Below are 18,750 nucleotides of genomic sequence, written 5' to 3' on the forward strand. Positions count from 1 at the left end.
CGTGGTTCGCTGCTGCTAAATGAAACAATTATCGAGGCAAGAAGGCAGTTTGCTAATCAAGGGGGATAAGACTTCTGTTTCTTTAAAGTGCCGGAGAGGGGGGTAGAAAGGGTCGTGTGCGGTGTCTTTTTAACCTTGCTGAAGGACGCAGCAGTATTTATTGACGTATGCAAATAGCTAGGGGAGGGTGGTGCTTGGGAAAAAACAGGAACCAGAATCGGTTTCTCATTGCAGGGTGAACGCTCTGAGTTCCGGTGAAGGGAAAAGAGACGTGGCGAAATTGCCGTCTTTCTGTCTTATAAGCACATCTCTCACTAATACAGAAAAGGAACCTAGACATCAGAAAGGGTGAAGACGCTCTCAGAGTATTTTTAGAGACCTTGCATGAGCTCCCCCCCCCCCGCACCCCCCTCGCTCCCCCAGCCCGACCTGTTCTTCTAAATGGGAGATTATGGATTTGCATTGCAATTGGCTAATAGCGGTGGCACTGGATTTTCGCAAGTAAAACACCCGCCCGCTTCAGCAAGGGGCATTAACGAACACATTGACAATAACGCGTCTCTCTTTTTTCCCGTTTCAGCTGCGCAAACCATGCAGGATGATTTACTGATGGACAAAAGCAAAACCCAGCCCCAGACCCAGCAGCAGCGGCAGCAGCAGCAGCAGCCCCAGCCCGAGCCCGGCACAGCCGAAGCCCCGTCCACGCCCCTGTCCTCAGAGACCCCCAAGCCGGAGGACAGCAGCGCAGTGCCGGCCCTCAGCCCCGCCGCTGCCCCGCCGGCCCCCAACGGCCCCGACAAGATGCAGATGGAATCGCCGCTCCTGCCGGGCTTGGGTTTCCACCAGCCCCCTCAGCAGCCGCCGCCGCCGCAGGAGCCCGCGGCGCCGGGCGCGTCGCTGTCGCCGTCCTTCGGCAGCACCTGGTCCACGGGCACCACGAACGCGGTAGAGGACAGCTTCTTCCAGGGGATCACGCCAGTCAACGGGACCATGCTCTTCCAGAACTTCCCTCACCACGTCAACCCAGTCTTCGGAGGCACCTTCTCCCCGCAGATCAGCCTGGCGCAGACCCAGCACCACCAGCAGCCGCCGCCGCCGCCCGCACCGCAGCCCGCGCAGCCTGCGCAGCCCCAGCAGGCGCAGCCCTCGCAGCAGCGCCGGTCGCCCGCCAGCCCCAGCCAGGCGCCCTATGCGCAGAGGGGCGCTGCCGCGGCGTACGGTCACCAGCCCATCATGACTAGCAAGCCGTCCTCGTCCTCGGCTGCCGCGGCCGCCGCGGCCGCTGCGGCCGCCGCCTCGTCCGCGTCGTCCAGCTGGAACACGCACCAGAGCGTGAACGCGGCCTGGAGCGCGCCGTCCAACCCGTGGGGCGGCCTGCAGGCGGGCCGGGACCCTCGCCGGGCGGTAGGCGTGGGCGTGGGCGTGGGCGTCGGGGTACCTTCACCGCTCAACCCCATCTCGCCGCTCAAAAAGCCCTTCTCCAGCAACGTGATCGCGCCGCCCAAGTTCCCCCGCGCGGGCCCGCTCACCTCCAAGTCCTGGATGGAGGATAACGCTTTCCGGACGGACAATGGTAACAATCTGTTGCCATTTCAGGTAATGCTCCAGTGCATCTGCACACGCCTTCCTTCTCTGCTCCCTTTGCCTTGTCTTCCCTGCCATTTAATAGGCCGTTGATTTTTGTTCTTTAAAAAAGGCAGCGATGTTCAACTGCCCTGCCCTTTTCCAGACCCTTCAGTTCACTGGGGCTGTTCCACGACCGGGGACAAGGGTGGGGGAACACTGTGACTGCTGGAGGAATCGTATATATGCACCCTGACAAGATAGAAAAGAGCCTTTTTCTTTTAGCTTATTTTTTCCTTCATCGTGCTTGTGCCTCTTCTTTTCACCTTCGACAAGAAAAGCTGCAAGTGTATGGCAGGGTGCCGGCATAGTCCCAGGATGAGTAGGCTGAGATTTCTGTCGTTTTAAGTAGCTACACATTTCACGTTATGCAATCCCGGGCTCAGGGTGCCTCCTGAAAGCCATCCACTCCCAAACAACTGTGGCCCCACTCTTAAAGGGGTTAACAGCCCTTGAGTGTTGCTATTTCAGACAGTTGCATATGCTCAATTAAACTAATGTGAACACGTGTTTATGTCTCGCGAAGGTGCTGGCATCATTAATAGCAATCAGCATATTGCCCCTGCCGGGAAAATTATGAGTGTGAGATTCCAATAAACACTGGAACTCTATCAGGGACCAGGATGGAAGAGTGGGAATTCTAGGGATAACCCTTCCTATGTTACCTAGAAGGAGGACTTAGAAATTGTTTTTTCCAGAGGAAAGAGACAATAGGATGCGACCTTCAGAGCCATATTGCAATGGAGACTATTTGCTAGCTAGCGCTGAAATATTTAAAGCTGCAGTGTCCTTCAATTGGGTTATTTAAGAAGACAATGCAGATCAATTACACCATCTGAAACTGGGCAAAGTGAAAGTCTTGCAACTTTAATGAAAAATGAGCCTTGTGTCTTGGTGTTAAATGCCAATGAAAAACCCAGGAAGTGCCCCAGACAAAAAGGTTGGAGTGTCCTTATTCTGTTCTCGCTTTCTGATCCAGTGTATGGCCACATCGGTTGGCAGTGTCCTGGACATCTTGAGTTGGAAAGGGGTGGTAAGGGGGAGCGTTCACTGGAGGGCTTTGTAATCAGGTAAACATTCACCCTTCACTTACAAATTGATTTGGCCATACGCTGGGAGGCTCAGTTAAAAAAGAAAACAAGGAAGGAGAGAGGAGGGCTTTGGATAAGACCCAGTTTGGATCTTTGGATCCAAGGAAATGAAACAGAAATCCTTTGAGCATTGCTGAAAAATGGCAGAACCGACATTTGGCAGAGTTAGTTTAAAGCATCAGGTGCAATTGGAGGCTTCATTTTATTGCTCTTTACATTTCAGATGTGATGTTTGGCATGGCTTCCATCCATGAAGGAGGAGATAGGGTTATTAAGAAGCACATGATTCTCTAAACTAAAGCAAGGATTTTTAACCTCAACAGTTCAGAGGGGGGTCCCTGAAACTCATAAATTATGTGTATGAGAGTTTTTAATGAGACAGTCTTAACGCATTTTTACAGGGGCCCTTCAGGAATGGAAGAGTTTAATATTAAGGTATATTTCTCCCCATTTTTCTAAAGTTTGTTTTAATAAAATGAAGAGACTGCGTGCTGGGATTAGATCCCTAGAGAAAAGGAGGACTCTACTTTCTGGAATTTCTTTGTGTGTGTGTCTGTGTGTGTGTGTGTGTGTGTGTGTGTGTGTGTGTGTGTGGTGGGGGGCTGGACAGGGAGGCTGCATTTGGTAGGAGAGCCCCTCTTTTTCTAATAGTCCTTCGTATTATTCTGATGATCTCTACCCAAATCCATTCTTAGAGGATAACCTAAAATCTAACAGGGAGGTTTTGGGCCTGGAAGCTGATAGTGTAGACATCAATTATCTTTTTCTAAGAGTAGAATCTGAATACAACTAGCTTTTGATTATCTCCAGAAATGGGAACTGGGGAGAGATTAAATCCATAAAATTTCCCCCAAACTGATATTGACAAGTTATGTGGGGATTGCCAGTTGTTTCTCAGCAAACCATTTACCAGCCATGCTAACGAGAGCCAGATGGACTGGATTGAGTTTGGATTCTTGCTTTTCATCCCTGGTAGTGCTATTGAGTAGGGAAAGATGGCCAAAAGATTTGTAGGAGGAGAGATTTAATTGAAAATTGAGCTTTATAAATTTGGCCTCAGGAAGAATTACATGGACTTTATGTCTCATTTCTTTTTCTTACTTAAAATGGAGCTTCAGGGTTTTGAAGCAATATTAGAACCAGAGTAGGAGTAACCTGGCTGTGTTTTGGCTTGGAAAATTATCAGACTTGGTTTGTGTTGATAAGCATATTAAGTTTGAAAAAACAAAAACACCTTGAGTCTCGTGTGCAGAATTTTACATGTTTATATATTTATTTAAATCATTTTTCTACAAAAGAGAAAATAACTTAAGTAGCTCCTAATGACTTTTTAAAAAATTATTTTGACAAATAAGATTTTTTTCTTTAAATCTAGGACTGTATTTCATAGAATACCAACTTAATTTTTTTATTTCAGACTCTTTGAGCTAAAAGGGGCTCTCAACAGTAGTAGTGATCTACTCTAATGTATCATAATATTAAAAAAAAATCCATTACCCACCCCCAGCAGTGCTGCTTCACTCTCTTTTGCCAACCCACATAATAGGATATTTGGAGCTTTACTTCTGTGGTTTATATTGTGAAAGCAATAACTGTATTTGAATGTGATTTTTCAAACTGCACTGTGCTTTCTTATGCCCTTCCCTTAATTCTAACAAAGTTGATTGGTTTCTCTGGGTTGGGGTGGCTGCTTCCTTAGGGATTACTTGTATCTAAAAGCCACCTCATTTCTATAAATAAGGAAACTGAGGTCCTGAGAGAAAATGGCATAACTTGGGTAATAGCGCTTTGGCTAGTTTTGTTGATGTGTGTCCTTAACTTCCTTGTAGCTCTAGTGCTGTCAGGTAGACTTCATTTATGTCAGGTTCTCTTTGGGCTCCATTCAAAGGGGCTTACTTACGGAATTATCTCATGAGATTATGTATCTGGCTCTTAGTGATGTACCATCCACCAACTCAAAAGCAGTGAGGGGGCTTCCCTGGTGGCACAGTGGTTAAGAATCCGCCTGCCAGTGCAGGGGACACGGATTCGAGCCCTGGTCCGGGAAGATCCCACATGCTGCGGAGCAGCTAAGCCCGTGCGCCACAACTACTGAGCCTGCGCTCTAGAGCCCGTGAGCTACAACTACTGAGCCCGTGCCCCACAACTACTGAAGCCTGCGCGCCTAGAGGCTGCGCTCCGCAAGAGAAGCCGCCGCAATGAGAAGCCTGCGCACCGCAACGAAGAGTAGCCCCCGCTCGCTGCAACTAGAGAAAGCCCGCGCAGCAACGAAGACCCAAGACAACCAAAAATAAATAAATTTATATTAAAAAAAATTTTTTTTTTAAATCAGTGAGGTACCCCACCTGGGGTATCATACATATGCTTCATTCTCTATTTATGTAAGACAGAGAAGCTTAGTTAGGTTTGTAAAAGGACTAGAACAGAGGTGTTTTCTGTATGTCGCGAATTTCAGTTTAAATAGTGTTGTTGTCCAGAGAAGTTTAGAAGGGACTTTTGAGAGCACCTATTCCACTACTCTGCTCATTTTCCAGAAGAGGAAATCAAAGTTCAAATATGTGAAATGACTTGCTCAAGTTCAGGTGGGTAGTTTCTATCAGAAGCAGACTTTGGAGGCAGATTGCCTAGGTTCACATCTCAACGCTGCCAGTTCCTGGGTTTGTAATCTTGCGCAAATTAGGTATATATGTTGACCCTTAATTTTGTCATCTGTAAAATGGGAATAATAATAATTACTTGGTTCATAGGAGTTCAGATAAGAAACTGCATGTAAGGTGCTTAGCACAGTACTTGGCCCATAGTAAAGTACCATATAAATATTGAGTTGTGATTATTGTTATTTTAATGGTGGCCAGAGGCTCTGCGTGATCTTATCTTAGTATGGATTACTGCTTTTTCATCCCATGCAATCTGAAAGACCCCAAACTTCTATGTAATGTTATTTAGTCTTTTTTTTTCTGGCTGAAGGTACCCCCTGGTTACTATAACAACGTGATAATCCACCATTTACCTATGACCTGGGCCCTTTGCTAAGCGCTTTACATGTAGTTTCTTATTGGAACTCCTTTAAGGTATAGGACTATTATTACCCTCATTATCCTGACAAAGAAATTGAGGGTTAGTGCATTTACATTATTTCCTCATCATCACACAGCCAGTAACTGGCAGAGTTGGGATTTGAACCCAGGAGATCTGCCTCCAGAGCCAGTGGACATCAGTTAACAGTGCAGTGTAGAAGGAGGAGACTGGGCAGCATCCGTACTTGACCTTATGATATACTCTGGAGATTGTGTTGTTAAAATATATTTTATTGAGAGGAACAGAGGAAGAAAAATATAGTGCCCATACGTATACTAGATTCAACAGTAGTCAATATATTCCCCTATTTATTAACTTATCTATGTATTTTTGAATTTGTATTTTTGGAAAAAAATTCAAATTATGTTCTGCTTTCTCTCTGCGTTTCTGCCTTTATCCCGCCCCTCTTTTCCTACCCCAAATTGAAAGCCACTGTATAGATTTTATATTTCCTGGCATAAGTCTGCTTAAATGTAATTTAATGTTGATTGTGCTGGTGGGTTATCTATAACAGAGAAAGAAATTCCTTACATGAATTCATGGGAGTATAAATTATTTTGAAAAATAAATATGCCTATTCATAATAAATTTTGAAGAAACATCAGTGTTTTCAACGAGCCTAGGCTACTTCTTTTGGAACCATCTTTTCAGGAAGTAATATAAATTGTCTAGTTTATGCTTGCTTTTGAATAAGGATACTATGACCTAGATTTAAAGCTAGAGACTCTTCTGTAGTTGGTTTCTTAACTACTGCTCCAATGCAAAATCACTTAAAGTCCACCCAACTCTACAAACTGTTTCGGAACTTATTGTAGCGTGGTTAATATGTATGCTAGCAAAGCCACATTATCTATATTCTATTTAAAAGAGATATTGGTTAGGAAATATTAGAAAGTTTTCTATGCTACTGAAAACATTTATCTAATATAAACTGTTTACTTTAAAATTGCATGTTGAAAAGTACTTAGCTCTAAACTCTTCATGACCTTGCAGCAAGTTGATATAAAAATATGCTCTCAGAAATGTAATGTGTTTAGATATCCTCTAAGACACAAATTTCTGCTTAAATAGCTTTCTCCACTGGTTGGCCTATTTTGCTCTCTTTCAAGGGCTGCACAAGGTGTAATGTTCGTCCATTTGGAAGGTGTCATTGCTCAGGTGGTTTTTGGCGTGTTTTGATCTGCAAGTGTCAAAAGATTATGGCTTCGTTACTACAATATGAAAAATCTGATGCAGCCATGTGGATTTTACTGAGGAAAGGAATGGAGGGGAGTATAGAGTAGTGGGCAGCCCATGAAGCTTGGAATGAGGAAGACACTGGTTGAAGCCTCAGCTCTGTCACTGGTGATTGGAGTCAAGTCATTTATTCCATGTTTCTTTTTCCAAGAAGTCTGCAAAAATGGAGAGAGAGAGAGAGAGCCTATCTTCTGGGTTTGCTTTGAGAATGTATACAAAATGTTCAAAAAATTAGATACTGTTATGACTCTTAAATGCCTGCCTAACCACCAGTAATTAGACACAGTTCGAGTTTAATAGAGGAAATATTTATTGATAGCTAGTAGTCCAGGATTAAATGCTAGTTGATGACATCTGGAAATGGAGAAGGCCTAGAAAGATGTGTCCAGCAGGGATGGAAGAGCAACGAAGGGCTCTTTGTATGTTATGGTGACTGCCTGTCCTAGAAAGCCAGTCATAGTGCTCTGAAAGTTAGGGAGTATAGAGTTAGTCACAAGGATGGTGTATATTTGTAACTACCTGCTTCTGCCATGGCTGACTCACCAATGCAAATGTGAGATTTTGGTAATTCTGGAGCTCCAAAGGCTCTGATTTGAAGTTCCTTTTCACCACTTCCCTGAAGACCATGCCTGACTCTCTGTAGAGGCCAGCATGGTTGTCAGAGATAGAATTCAGTATAGAGGCCCAAGTTTGGATCTTGAGAGTTGAGGAATGTAATATAGCCACAGCTTCAAAGGTGCTTTCCTGGGGAGATTGCTGTGCTTGCAGTAGTAGCCAGCCTTAACAAGGAATTTTCCGCAACTGGTCCTTATACCTTGTACGTGGCTTGTTCTCTGGGGGTTCTGTTATGCTTCAGTTCTTTTACATTTAGTTTTCATATCCTTCAGTGTTCATTACAGGTGCTAGGCATGTAAACTTATGTGAAACCATTGTAATATTTTGACTTAACTTGATGTGGAAAAGTACTAGTGAATTAAAATAATTCAATAAATTAGCATCTTAGAATCAACACCACTTTTCTTTCCCCAGAAGCACTATTATATAATTCTCAAAAATAATGACTATATGATATGAATCCTTGTTGGCAGTCTTCAGAGGAGAGGAACAGAAATGGGTACCAAACAGCCTTTGTATCATTTGAAGTGATCATAGAATAAATGTACACAGAGGGAAGGAAACTTTGTGTACTGATATTGTTGTGTGGTTAAGACTGTTGTACAGCCAAATATCTTCATTCTTCAAGTGTTCAAACTTATTTCAAAGGCAAGATCAAATTCAAGAGAAAAAAATGTAACTCCCTATCTTTAGTAATTCAGTGCAACGAATTAAATGGACAGTGCTACCAACTGAACCAGTGTCTAGAAGTTCATGAGCACTTGGCACTTAGTAGGTGCTCATTACATGAATGACTAAACATTTAAATACAAGTTGCTATAGTTTTGTCCTTTCTACAATACAGTATATTTAACATTTTCAAGACAGATTCTCCACTATAGCATTTCTTTACAAGATGTTCACAGAATATGGAAACATAGGTGAATGTACAGAATGTTATAAAGGACATCTTCAATTTGTAAAAATAGAAAATATCTGGCTTTTCAGACTTTATGGGCATCCCATAGTTTCTAGGCTGTGAATCTGTTTGTACTTTGGTATGCTAAGAAGTAAGCAGGGTTCTTGCTTTGACATTAGAGATTTTGGCAACCAATAGATGGGAATATTAACTTGTATCCTATGAGTTAAATTTTTCTTTACCTCTTCACTGTTCATCATCTCATTCTTGTGGAGTTAACTTACCCTGTCATGGTGGTCTATTTTATTCCTGTCTTCCCAAATCAAGTTATTAATACTGGAAGTGATCAGAATGAGGGTCAGAATAATTCTGACAATAATACTTAGAAATATTAAGGTGACAATTCTTTGGTCTAAGAGGTTGACAAAGAGTAGGTTATAGTAGGCCCATTCAGCTAGTCGTTCGTTTGAAGATTGTGAGATTGGAAAGCAGAGATGTAAAGGGCAAAAGACTTTCTATCTTAAATATATGGTAGAGTTTTGGGACTAGCTAGGGATTTAAATAATTCAGAGGAAACATTTGAGTGATCTGACACTCTAACCCCCTACTCAAAGTCCAGGAGACCCAGTTCTTAGGTTTCAGATAGGCAGCAATGAAAAAGGACAAGAAGTGAGTGTGCCCAGAAGCACCTCTCTTTTGCAATCTGCCGTGGAAAATTTCCTTTCCTCTTTTGGACTAGAGAAATATAAACTAGATATGCAGGGGATTAAAAATAGTGAAGGCCAGTGAGGTTTATGAATAAAGTTTGTGGGGAAAGGCTGAGAGACAGTTTTTGGAGCATGAATCTTTTTTTTTTAATGTGTTTGCATTTGATTTTATGGGTAAGCTAGTCAACTTTTTGCCACATTGTTGTTTAAAGTGGTTGTAATCAATAGTAGAATCCTGAGTTCAGATACACAGTTAAGAAGGATAGCGTAAGCGGTATTTTTGTTAAGCACATATCTATTACAGGATTCCCTGATCAAAGGGATAGGATTTACATTAAGTATCTTTTGGCATCGTCATTCGCAGTCATAATCCATGTACTCCAGCTTTTGGGTATTGTATTATTTTTGATGTCTTCTCCAAATAGATTCAGCTAACAAATACATGGGACTCTGCATGTCAAGCACTGGCCTCACCCTTTGCACATAAATTATCTTATTTAATCCTTACACGTTCTTGTGAATTAGGAATTATCATCCTACTTGAGACTCAGAGAATATCACCTGACTAGTAAGGTGACAGGAGGAGTGGAAATGTAGGTCTTTAGACTCGATGTCCAGTTCTCTCATTTTATTATACCCGCTTGCCTCTTATCACTTATCATCTTTCAGTGTGTCTTTGATGTTGCACTCTTTCCCCAGATCTTCCCTGATTCCCCTCATCCCCCATTGTCTTTATAGCACTCCTTACTGTCTGAAGTGAGCTGGGTTTGTTTGTTTGTTTCTCCACACTAGAATGTAAGTTCCACAAGGGCAAGGACCTTTTTCACTGTAGTGTTTTCAGGGGTTGTGACAGTACCTGGGATATTTTAGGCACATGGGAAATGTTTGTTGAATGTGTTAATGATTTACATTTACAAATGATTGATAAGACACATACTGGTCATTTAGATGTAGCTAGCAACGTAAGAGCAGTTTCATTTTATAAACATTTACCTGGCTGCTACCAGAGGTCAGGCACTAGGGATTAAAGCTGAACCATATCTGGTCCTCAGACAGCTCCCTGAGAAACATAAATTAAAATACAGGATGATAAGTTTTATACTTGTGTGTGATATGCACAACAAAGAGAATGTATACTTGCAGAGGAAGGAATAATTAAGTTTGTGTGTGGGGGGAGGGAGGGTTGGGAAGTCTCCAGGAAAGTCTTTTGTAATTTAAAATACTTTCGAAGTTTTTCTGATTTTGAAAGTAATGCATATTCACTGTCTAAAACTTGAGGGAAAAAAAATTGCCTGTAATTCTGTTACCCAGAGATAAGTACTCTTAATGTGTTGGTGCATTTTCTGCCAGTTCTCTCTTTTTTTTATGTATATGTATTGTGTACTTTATATGGTTGAGATGATTCTGTGTAAACAATTTTATCGCCATATTTTTTAGCTTTTCATATCATTAATTTTTAAACATTTTTTATTATTGCATAATAGTCCATCACAGGAATCCACTGTAATTTAACAAATTATTTCTGTATTTGGAGGATTTAGCTTTTCAGTTTTTAACTGTTAAACATAATGCTGTCATGAACATCTTTGGGCATTTTAAATCTTTATTCAGAAATGAATGGGTAGGGTTCCATAGACAGACCAGGGCATGGGGGTAGAGGTTGCAGCAAATATTTATTTTAAGCAGAGGGAAAAACAGGGACACAGGTAAAAAACAGCATGGTGTGTTGAGGGAGCAGAAGATTCAGCATAGGGGTGAGGCAAGTGAGAGATGAGACTAGAGATGTAGGTAGGGGCCACATCACAAAGGACATTCCAGCATTTCTGTGCCTTCAACTTTGCCCAGTAGGGACACTGAAGGATTTTTTAAAAAAATTAATTTATTTCTGGCTGCATTGGGTCTTCGTTGCTGCCTGCGGGCTTTCTCATTGCGGTGAGCGGGAGTTACTCTTCGTTGCGGTGCACGGGCTTCTCGCTGCAGCAGCTTCTCTTGTTGCGGAGCATGGGCTCTAGGCGTGCAGGCTTCAGTAGTTGTGGTACGTGGGCTCGGTAGTTGTGGCATGCGGGTTCAGTGGTTGTGGCACGCAGGCTCAGTAGTTGTGGCTCGCAGGCTGTAGAGCACAGGCTCAGTAGTTGTAGCGCACGGGCTTAGTTGCTCCGTGGCATGTGGGATCTTCCCGGACCAGGGCTCAAACCCATGTCCCCTGCATTGGCAGGCAGATTCTTAACCACTGCACCACCAGGGAAGCCCACATTGAAGGATTTTAAAGCTGAGAGCCATTGTAAGGCTTTAATTTGGTGAATGAAGTGATCACGTCTTTGTCCTGGAAAGATTATTCTGGGATATGGGTTGTCAGGAACCAAAAACAGACAGGGAAACCAGTTAACACGTAAGGACCTAAATTGATTGAGAGGAAGGGACAGACTTGAGAAATGAATTAAGGGACCAGCTGGAGGACTAGTGATTGCTTGGATGTGGGTAATAAAGGAGAAGGAGGAGTTTAGAATGACTGTTCAAGTTTTGGTTTAGGCAGCTGGGAAAAATGATTTAGAGGTGAACAGGCTTAATAGTGGCAGATTAGAATTTTCATGACTCATAAGCCCAGGTGGGTTTAGACTGGAGGAACTTCAGAAGAGAAAGCTATGTGTTGGGAATACTCGAGCAAGTGATTTGACATCTCTTATCCACCCATGCTTTTATATGACTCTTAATGTGTGGGAAGGAAAACCTTATTAAGATAGATTACTTTGTGGACTACTTATTAAAAGACTAAATCTGAGAGAAGAAATAACTACCGTTCTAAGTCAAGAGCTTTTTCTGATTCTAGCCTTATTTATTTATTAAAAAAATTTTTTATTGTACCCTGAGAATTAGAGTATGTGTTCGCTTGTTAGTCATCTTGTTTATGGGTTACAGCTAGGCATTGCAGAGAACTGTAAGGAATTGCTAACCAATCAGTCATATGGGAGGACCACAGGAATTAAGAGAAATGAGACCTCGCATCCTTTATTATTTAAGTTGAATAAACTCACTTGAGAGGTCAGTGTATGTTATTAGAAGGTCTGAAATATCGCTAATAAGGTCTTAGCAAAGTTGAGATTAGACCTTATGGAATTTAGTTCTGCTGTACTAATAAAGTGCTTAGTTTTTCAATGGGTGTAAACAGGATGAAATGTTTTGAAGCTTAAGATCCGTAGAGCCACAGGGAGATGAGCTTTCATGGAGCATGAAGGAGAAATGGGGACAGGATATAATATCCACCAGAGGTGTGTGTTAATTCATTTGTATTTCTAGGGAGAGAAGTGGGCTGTAACCTTCATTAAATTTCCTGAGGAATCCATAACTTGAAAATGGTTAAGAATTACAGATGCTGCTACATGGCACCCAATAAATCTTGAAAAGATTTTTAAAACTTAGGCATCTCATAAAATTTGTCTTTCTCCCTCTTCATAACTCACAGGAATTTTGCCTAACTTTAATTTGAGAGCTTTCTAAAGAGAAGGGACCCAGGACTTCCCTGGCAGTCCAGTGGTTAAGACTCTGTGCTCCCAATGTACAAGGCACAGGTTCAATCCCTGGTGGGGGAACTAAGATCTCGCATGCCGTGTGGCGCGGCCAAAACATAAATAAATACATAAATAAATAAAATAAAAACAAATAGAAGGGACCCAACTCCTCTTTCATCTAGCTTTTTCTAGAGCATTCAAATTACCTTTTTTTTTTTTGCTGTGTTGGGTTTCGTTGCTGCTAGTGGGCCTTCTCTAGTTGTGGCGAGCGGGGGCTACTCTTCGTTGCGGTGCGCGGGCTTCTCATTGCGGTGGCTTCAGCACGGGCTCTAGGCTCACGGGCTTCAGTAGTTTTGGCACGTGGGCTCAGTAGTTGTGGCTTGTGGTCTCTAGAGGACAGGCTTAGTAGTTGTAGCACATGGGCTTAGTTGCTCCGCGGCGTGTGGGATCTTCCCCGACCAGGGCTCGAACCTGCGTCCCCTGCATTGGCAGGAGGATTCTTGGCCACCAGGGAAGTCCTCAAATTAGCTTTTCATCATAATTTTTTGGCATTCATTTCACTGGCTTGCATATATTAAATCACATACTTATAATAACACTAGCATTACAAAGATTAGGGAAAAACCTATCATTTCTAGGTTGACTTGTAACTAATCTGGTAGGACAGAAATTTATAGGCTTATCGGTCACAGGTGTTGAATGTACTATGGGCATTTTTTTATTGGGAAGGTGGAACTCATGGGTTAATGTGGAAAGTAAATTAAGTAAAGCTTCAACTATAGTAGATGCTTATGTATTTTAATGAATAAATGGACTAGAAAGTTTTGATTAAAGAGAGGGATGTTATTCCATTTCTGGTATAGGAGGTACAATTAGAAATACTGACTTTCAGAAATTGCAGATATATGTGACCTCCTTTCCTCAAGAGGAACATGTCCACTCTCCCATTCATGTCTTTGTTGTTGCTTTTCCTACTATTATAACCTAATGAAGAGAGTAGAGAGTAGAACTGGGGGAGAGGGTAGAAATTGGGGGTTTGGGGGGTAGAGGAGCAGTTGTTCTAGATCTCAGTGATGGACCTGCAACACACCAAGAGAAGTGAAACAGATCTTAAGTTTTTCAAATAGAAACAATGTTGCCTATATGATTTAGGGGTTTTTTTGTTTAGCTTTGTAACCAATTAACTACTTCTAGGCTAGTGTGGAAACCTAACTATCATCTATTACTTAGTTTCTATTGGTAAAGAGCCATTTTAACAATAGAGCATTTTGGAATACAGTGTCTTTAAGAAGTTATGACATCAAGGCCTGGTAAGAAAAATTGACCAAACTTTTGCCAGTTCTGAACTCTTCTGCAGCATCGTATTCTGTATATGCCTCAATTAAAACAGAAAGACTTCTGTTAGTTTGCTCATTTGGGGAGGGAGTTGGCTGGGTTTTTTTTAAGATGACAGTTTAAGTTGAAGCTTTACCAGGCACCTTATTGCCATCATGCTCATTCGAAGGTCAGAAGGTATCTGGGGGTGGGGAAAAAGCTTTAAAATAGTTGGCCCTTAAGCTGCAAAAACACAATCTATCAATAAATACTTTGAATCATTTTACAATGCTGATGAAACATTATTTTGCAATGTTTGTCAAATTAAACTTTGAGTTGATTTTATGCAGAATAAAGGCAGACTAATTGTGCTAATGTTTCAGGATGCTGCAAAGCAAAACTTGGTGAATGGAAAATTTTAAACTCTACTTTCAAAGGCATTATAAGTTTAGTATTTTAGAAAATTTGGGACTGGCTGGGGAGATTGATTTTTTTCATTTTGACCTTGAATTCCTCAATATTCCAAAGACATGAGCTCATCTGAAGGTAACAAAATTATTCGGTTAACGTTTTAGAGCTTACTGCCTACTTCCTACATTTTTGCCAGGGTAGATGACTCCATTTGACCTATCAACTTTGGTGTGATCTAGCATATGAAATGTTATTCCCGAACAGCTGTTTTAAAGTTGGTGAATCATCCAGGTATAACAGAAGATTTTCATTTTAAAATACAGTGGGATATTTGATATTCTAATTCTAATTTAGGGCTAGATTCTGTTAAATGTGAAACATAGAAGGAGACTTAAAGGAAATTATAGTTTAATGTCAAAAATATAAGACCTGGAGTGAGGAGGAAAGGGAGAAAAATCTCTTGATAGTGAATATATTCCTTCACACTTGAGGGATGAGGGCTGAAACAGACAAGGGAGTTGAAGTGACACATTCTGTTAGAGGGACATAAATAATAGAGAATGTATTGAATACTGAGACATCAAAGGACATTGAAAGACAGTGAAGAAGATTTCAACGAAGAGGACAAAGCAAGGTAAAAGGATGCTTCAGCTTTTGTTACAATAATTAAATATTCAAAAAGGCAGCCACTTTATCCTATCCAGGAAGTTAAGCAATTGCCCATTTTATATTCCAGTTTTATGCAAGTAAGCCATAGGCAAGTAAGCTGACATCAGGGATTTATATTAAAAAGTTTCTTCTAGGGAATGTCAGAAGCAAGTTCAAAACCCAATCTTTTAATCTCCTGTAGCATGATCATAATATTCATGATGCCTCTAAGATACTTCGTTTGTTCTAAACCATCAAAGAAAGATAGACTGTGTATTTAGCATAATTTGCATTGTGTGTATTATTGATTTAGTCTAATGACTTCGCACAATAGTCAGAACTGTAAAAAGACAACCTATGTAGAAAAGATGTGTTCTGTAGATCTGTGTTCTATAGAAAGAGCAGTAGAAACTATCTATACTGTGAAAAATTCTTATATACTCTTTTATGTACTTTCTCTTTATTATAAATCTAGAAATTCATGTATATGTGGCAGTGCTGTTAACTGGAGTTTGAATTCAGTATTTACAAAGTACATACTATGTTCTTGGACTGGTGTTAGGTATTGTGAAATATCTGAATCCTATCTTTAGAAACTAACATACATGCAATGGGGCATAATAAGAAAGTAAGGACTAGATTGTGTGATGTTATTTGCCATGAATGGCCAAGTAGGGTCAAGAATAATTTGTCCTAGAATGCTTTTTTGAAAAAAGTGATAGGCAATTCCCCGTGTTTCAGTGGCTGAGACTCTGCACTTTCACTGCCGAGGGTGCGGGTTCAAACCCTGATCTGGGAACTAAAATCCGCAAGCTGTGCGACGCGGCCAAAAAAGAAAAAAATAAAATTTAAAAAGTGGTAGTGTCCCATAGTTACATTTTGAAGGATAGATAGAATTTGATTGGATAGAATGGGAATCCAAAATAAGGAAAGAAAAATGAGCCATAAGTGGGGTTATTGAGCAGACTTTCCTGACTAGAGCTGGGGATTTTTCATCTTACTGGGAGATTGAGGATGGATTGGTTGTTCCTTAGGATTAAAAATAAACAAACAAATATTTTATTTACTAGATTCCACTTGGTTTTAAAAGGCATTTAACATGTCTTTGTACATTCTACACTATAAGAGAACTTAGATTAGAAGTAGGTGAGATAAAGGTAACAAGGATGCAAAATGGAGCTGAGAATCAGACTAATACTGATGAGACTTATCATGATAGTGACAGCCTTGAATGTCTGGCTTAGGAATGTGGGTTCTCCAGACAATGGAGAGCCCTGAAGAACTAAGATCAGAGCAGTGATACAATAAAAATGTATGTTTAGAAAGACAAGGCAGGTGGATTGGAGAAGTGTGTGTGCCTGCCACAGTGCAACCTGGGGGCAAGGAGACTGGTGAGAAGGCATGATAGTAATCTTGGGTTTAGCACAAATCTAGGGAGGTGTACCTGTGAGAAACCTTACAAAGGAGAATATGTCACGAGTGCAGATGGAGGGAGTAGAGGATGTGAAGGAGTACAAGATTGTTCTGAGCTGTTATGCTTAAAACAGTATCAACTTAAGGCTACATATATATATATATTTTTTTTAATTTAATTTAATTTTTCCATCTTTCTCTTTCCCTACATGGCTTTGCCCCAGCTAAAATGTGGTGACACTGTGTTTCCCACAACATTCTACATGGAGGTCCCCATCCATTAAAAGGATTGAGGGAGAGGAGAAGAGGATGGTCTTTCCCCTTTCTCACTTCGGCACTTACAGAATTTTTCTGCCTTCTCTCTGAATTTTATCATTTGAAGCTCAAGAAGTCAAAACTGCTGTTGCCTATTTTCATCTTAAACTACTGATAGGGATATTTTGACTTCTTGAATCCCTGTGCCCACAATAGGTTGAGTGTTATGCTGCCGGAGGGCTATTCAAGTAAAGATGAGCAGCAGGCACGCAATTAAAAGTGAAGATGTAGAATCGATGTAAGGTCAGGCCCTGGCAGTGAGCAAGAGTGTCTTTTTATGCTATAATGTTCCCTGTAAGACCTTCTGTTGCTCTTCCTCCACAGAATTCACAAAAGGGTCGTCTTAGCTGTTCAGCGATTTATATTGGCTCACTATGGGTAGTATATTTGAAGGCAGGCTGGAGAACAGGGTCTCTGCTTGTAATTCTTTGTATTAAAACACATCTCTCCCTTTTACATATGTATGCACACATATATACATACACCCTGTAGAGACATCTTGAATAGACCATTTAATTGTGAAGTGGTATTAATGATATAAAAGTCAAAATGTTTCTTTGATTTTGGAATACTGTTTTGTCAGTGGTCATTCTTAATCATTCTTAATTTTGTTAATATGGACTTGATTGAGTATTCATCAAGAGTGGAGAAATACTTGAGAAACTTGCTGAAAATCAAAGTAAAGCTGTCAGAGTTGCAAAATGATTGTGGTTCATCATATTGATAAATCAAGTAAATGTGTTTTTGTCATAAATGAATGATTCTCAAGTTAAGGTTTTTATTCTGATGTTCTATAGTTAGGTTGTCATAGTGTATCTGATGTCTGTCTATTAAGAAAGTCTTTTAACTTACTGATGTGGCGAACACTAACAAAGTTGAAAGAAAATAGTTAAAATAAACTTAGGTGGGATGGGTGACTATTTTGGGGTAAGCGAAAGTGTGTATTACTTGAGATTAATATGTGTACAATGGTGAAAAGTTGAAAATTGAGTCTTATGTATGGTTTTCTGTTTAGTGATTTGAGGATGTATTTAGCTTTTCATAAATATGGCCTATTTAGGTGGCTGTAATTCTGGAGTTTAAATGTCGCCATTGAAGGGAATCAAAATGGCAGGGTGTAATTCACTCTGTACTGGAAAAACTTGGTGGACTTCAGCTAACTTGCCACATTATAATCAACTCTAGACTAGGGGGTTTACCCTGGCTCCTGGGTTTAAAATGGTATTCTACTGAGTCCTGAGACTGAAAGGAAAGTAGTAAAGATGGCTACATTTGTTTTGTGTCTCCCTTAAAACCCCACCCATTTCTACTCTAAAGACTCAGTCAGGAGTTGGGTACAAATCACAAAAACAATAAGGATTCTAAAAAGTCTAAAAATTTAGATCATGTTTTCAGCCTATCTGTAACACTCAGAAACCTCAGTGAAACTGATATATTATTCCTGTTGTCTAATTTAGTGTTACGTACTCCTACTCTGTCATAGCAGGAACCTTAGTGCCCATATGATTTGCTCTTTCACTTTTCCAAAATAAGGTAGATTGCTGCAAGTGTGGATTTTAATTTAGGTAATTTAAATAACTAGACAGAACAACCTATATATAATTACTTTTTTCTAACCGTTCTTGTTATGCCTCCTCAATACAACTTATTGCATTTTACAATTCTTATTCATTGACTTTGTCAAAGCCCTGTACAAAGACCACCAGGGAAACCTGCTGATCATAAAAAGCTGGGTTTCCTGAACTTGCTGAGCCAGCACCACCTTGACAGTCTCAGGAGTGCCTTAAAAGTGGGGAAGTTAGAGTGCATAAATAAATTTTGGAGGCTGAGGTTAGTCGTAGGGTGGTTTTAGGTCAGAAATTAGCACAGTTTGGGCAGGGATTGGTTAAGTTTGT

At 40.8% G+C, this 18,750-nt stretch overlaps 1 protein-coding gene across 4 annotated transcripts in view; it reads left to right on the forward strand.

Moving 5' to 3' along the window:
- Positions 1–591: 591 nt before the first annotated feature.
- The window catches only part of CPEB3 (cytoplasmic polyadenylation element binding protein 3), a 147,827-nt gene continuing 129,668 nt past the window's right edge, over positions 592–18,750 (forward strand). For 3 of the 4 annotated variants that reach the window (XM_065893825.1, XM_065893824.1, XM_065893826.1), the window contains exon 1: positions 592–1,596. In XM_065893825.1, coding sequence (XP_065749897.1) covers positions 592–1,596 — 1,005 coding nt within the window. The remainder of the gene's footprint in view (positions 1,597–18,750) is intronic. The other variant, XM_065893827.1, reaches the window with a different exon arrangement.

The sequence above is a fragment of the Phocoena phocoena genome, chromosome 16 (genome assembly GCF_963924675.1).
Source record: "Phocoena phocoena chromosome 16, mPhoPho1.1, whole genome shotgun sequence".
In the NCBI taxonomy this organism is placed as follows: domain Eukaryota; kingdom Metazoa; phylum Chordata; class Mammalia; order Artiodactyla; family Phocoenidae; genus Phocoena; species Phocoena phocoena.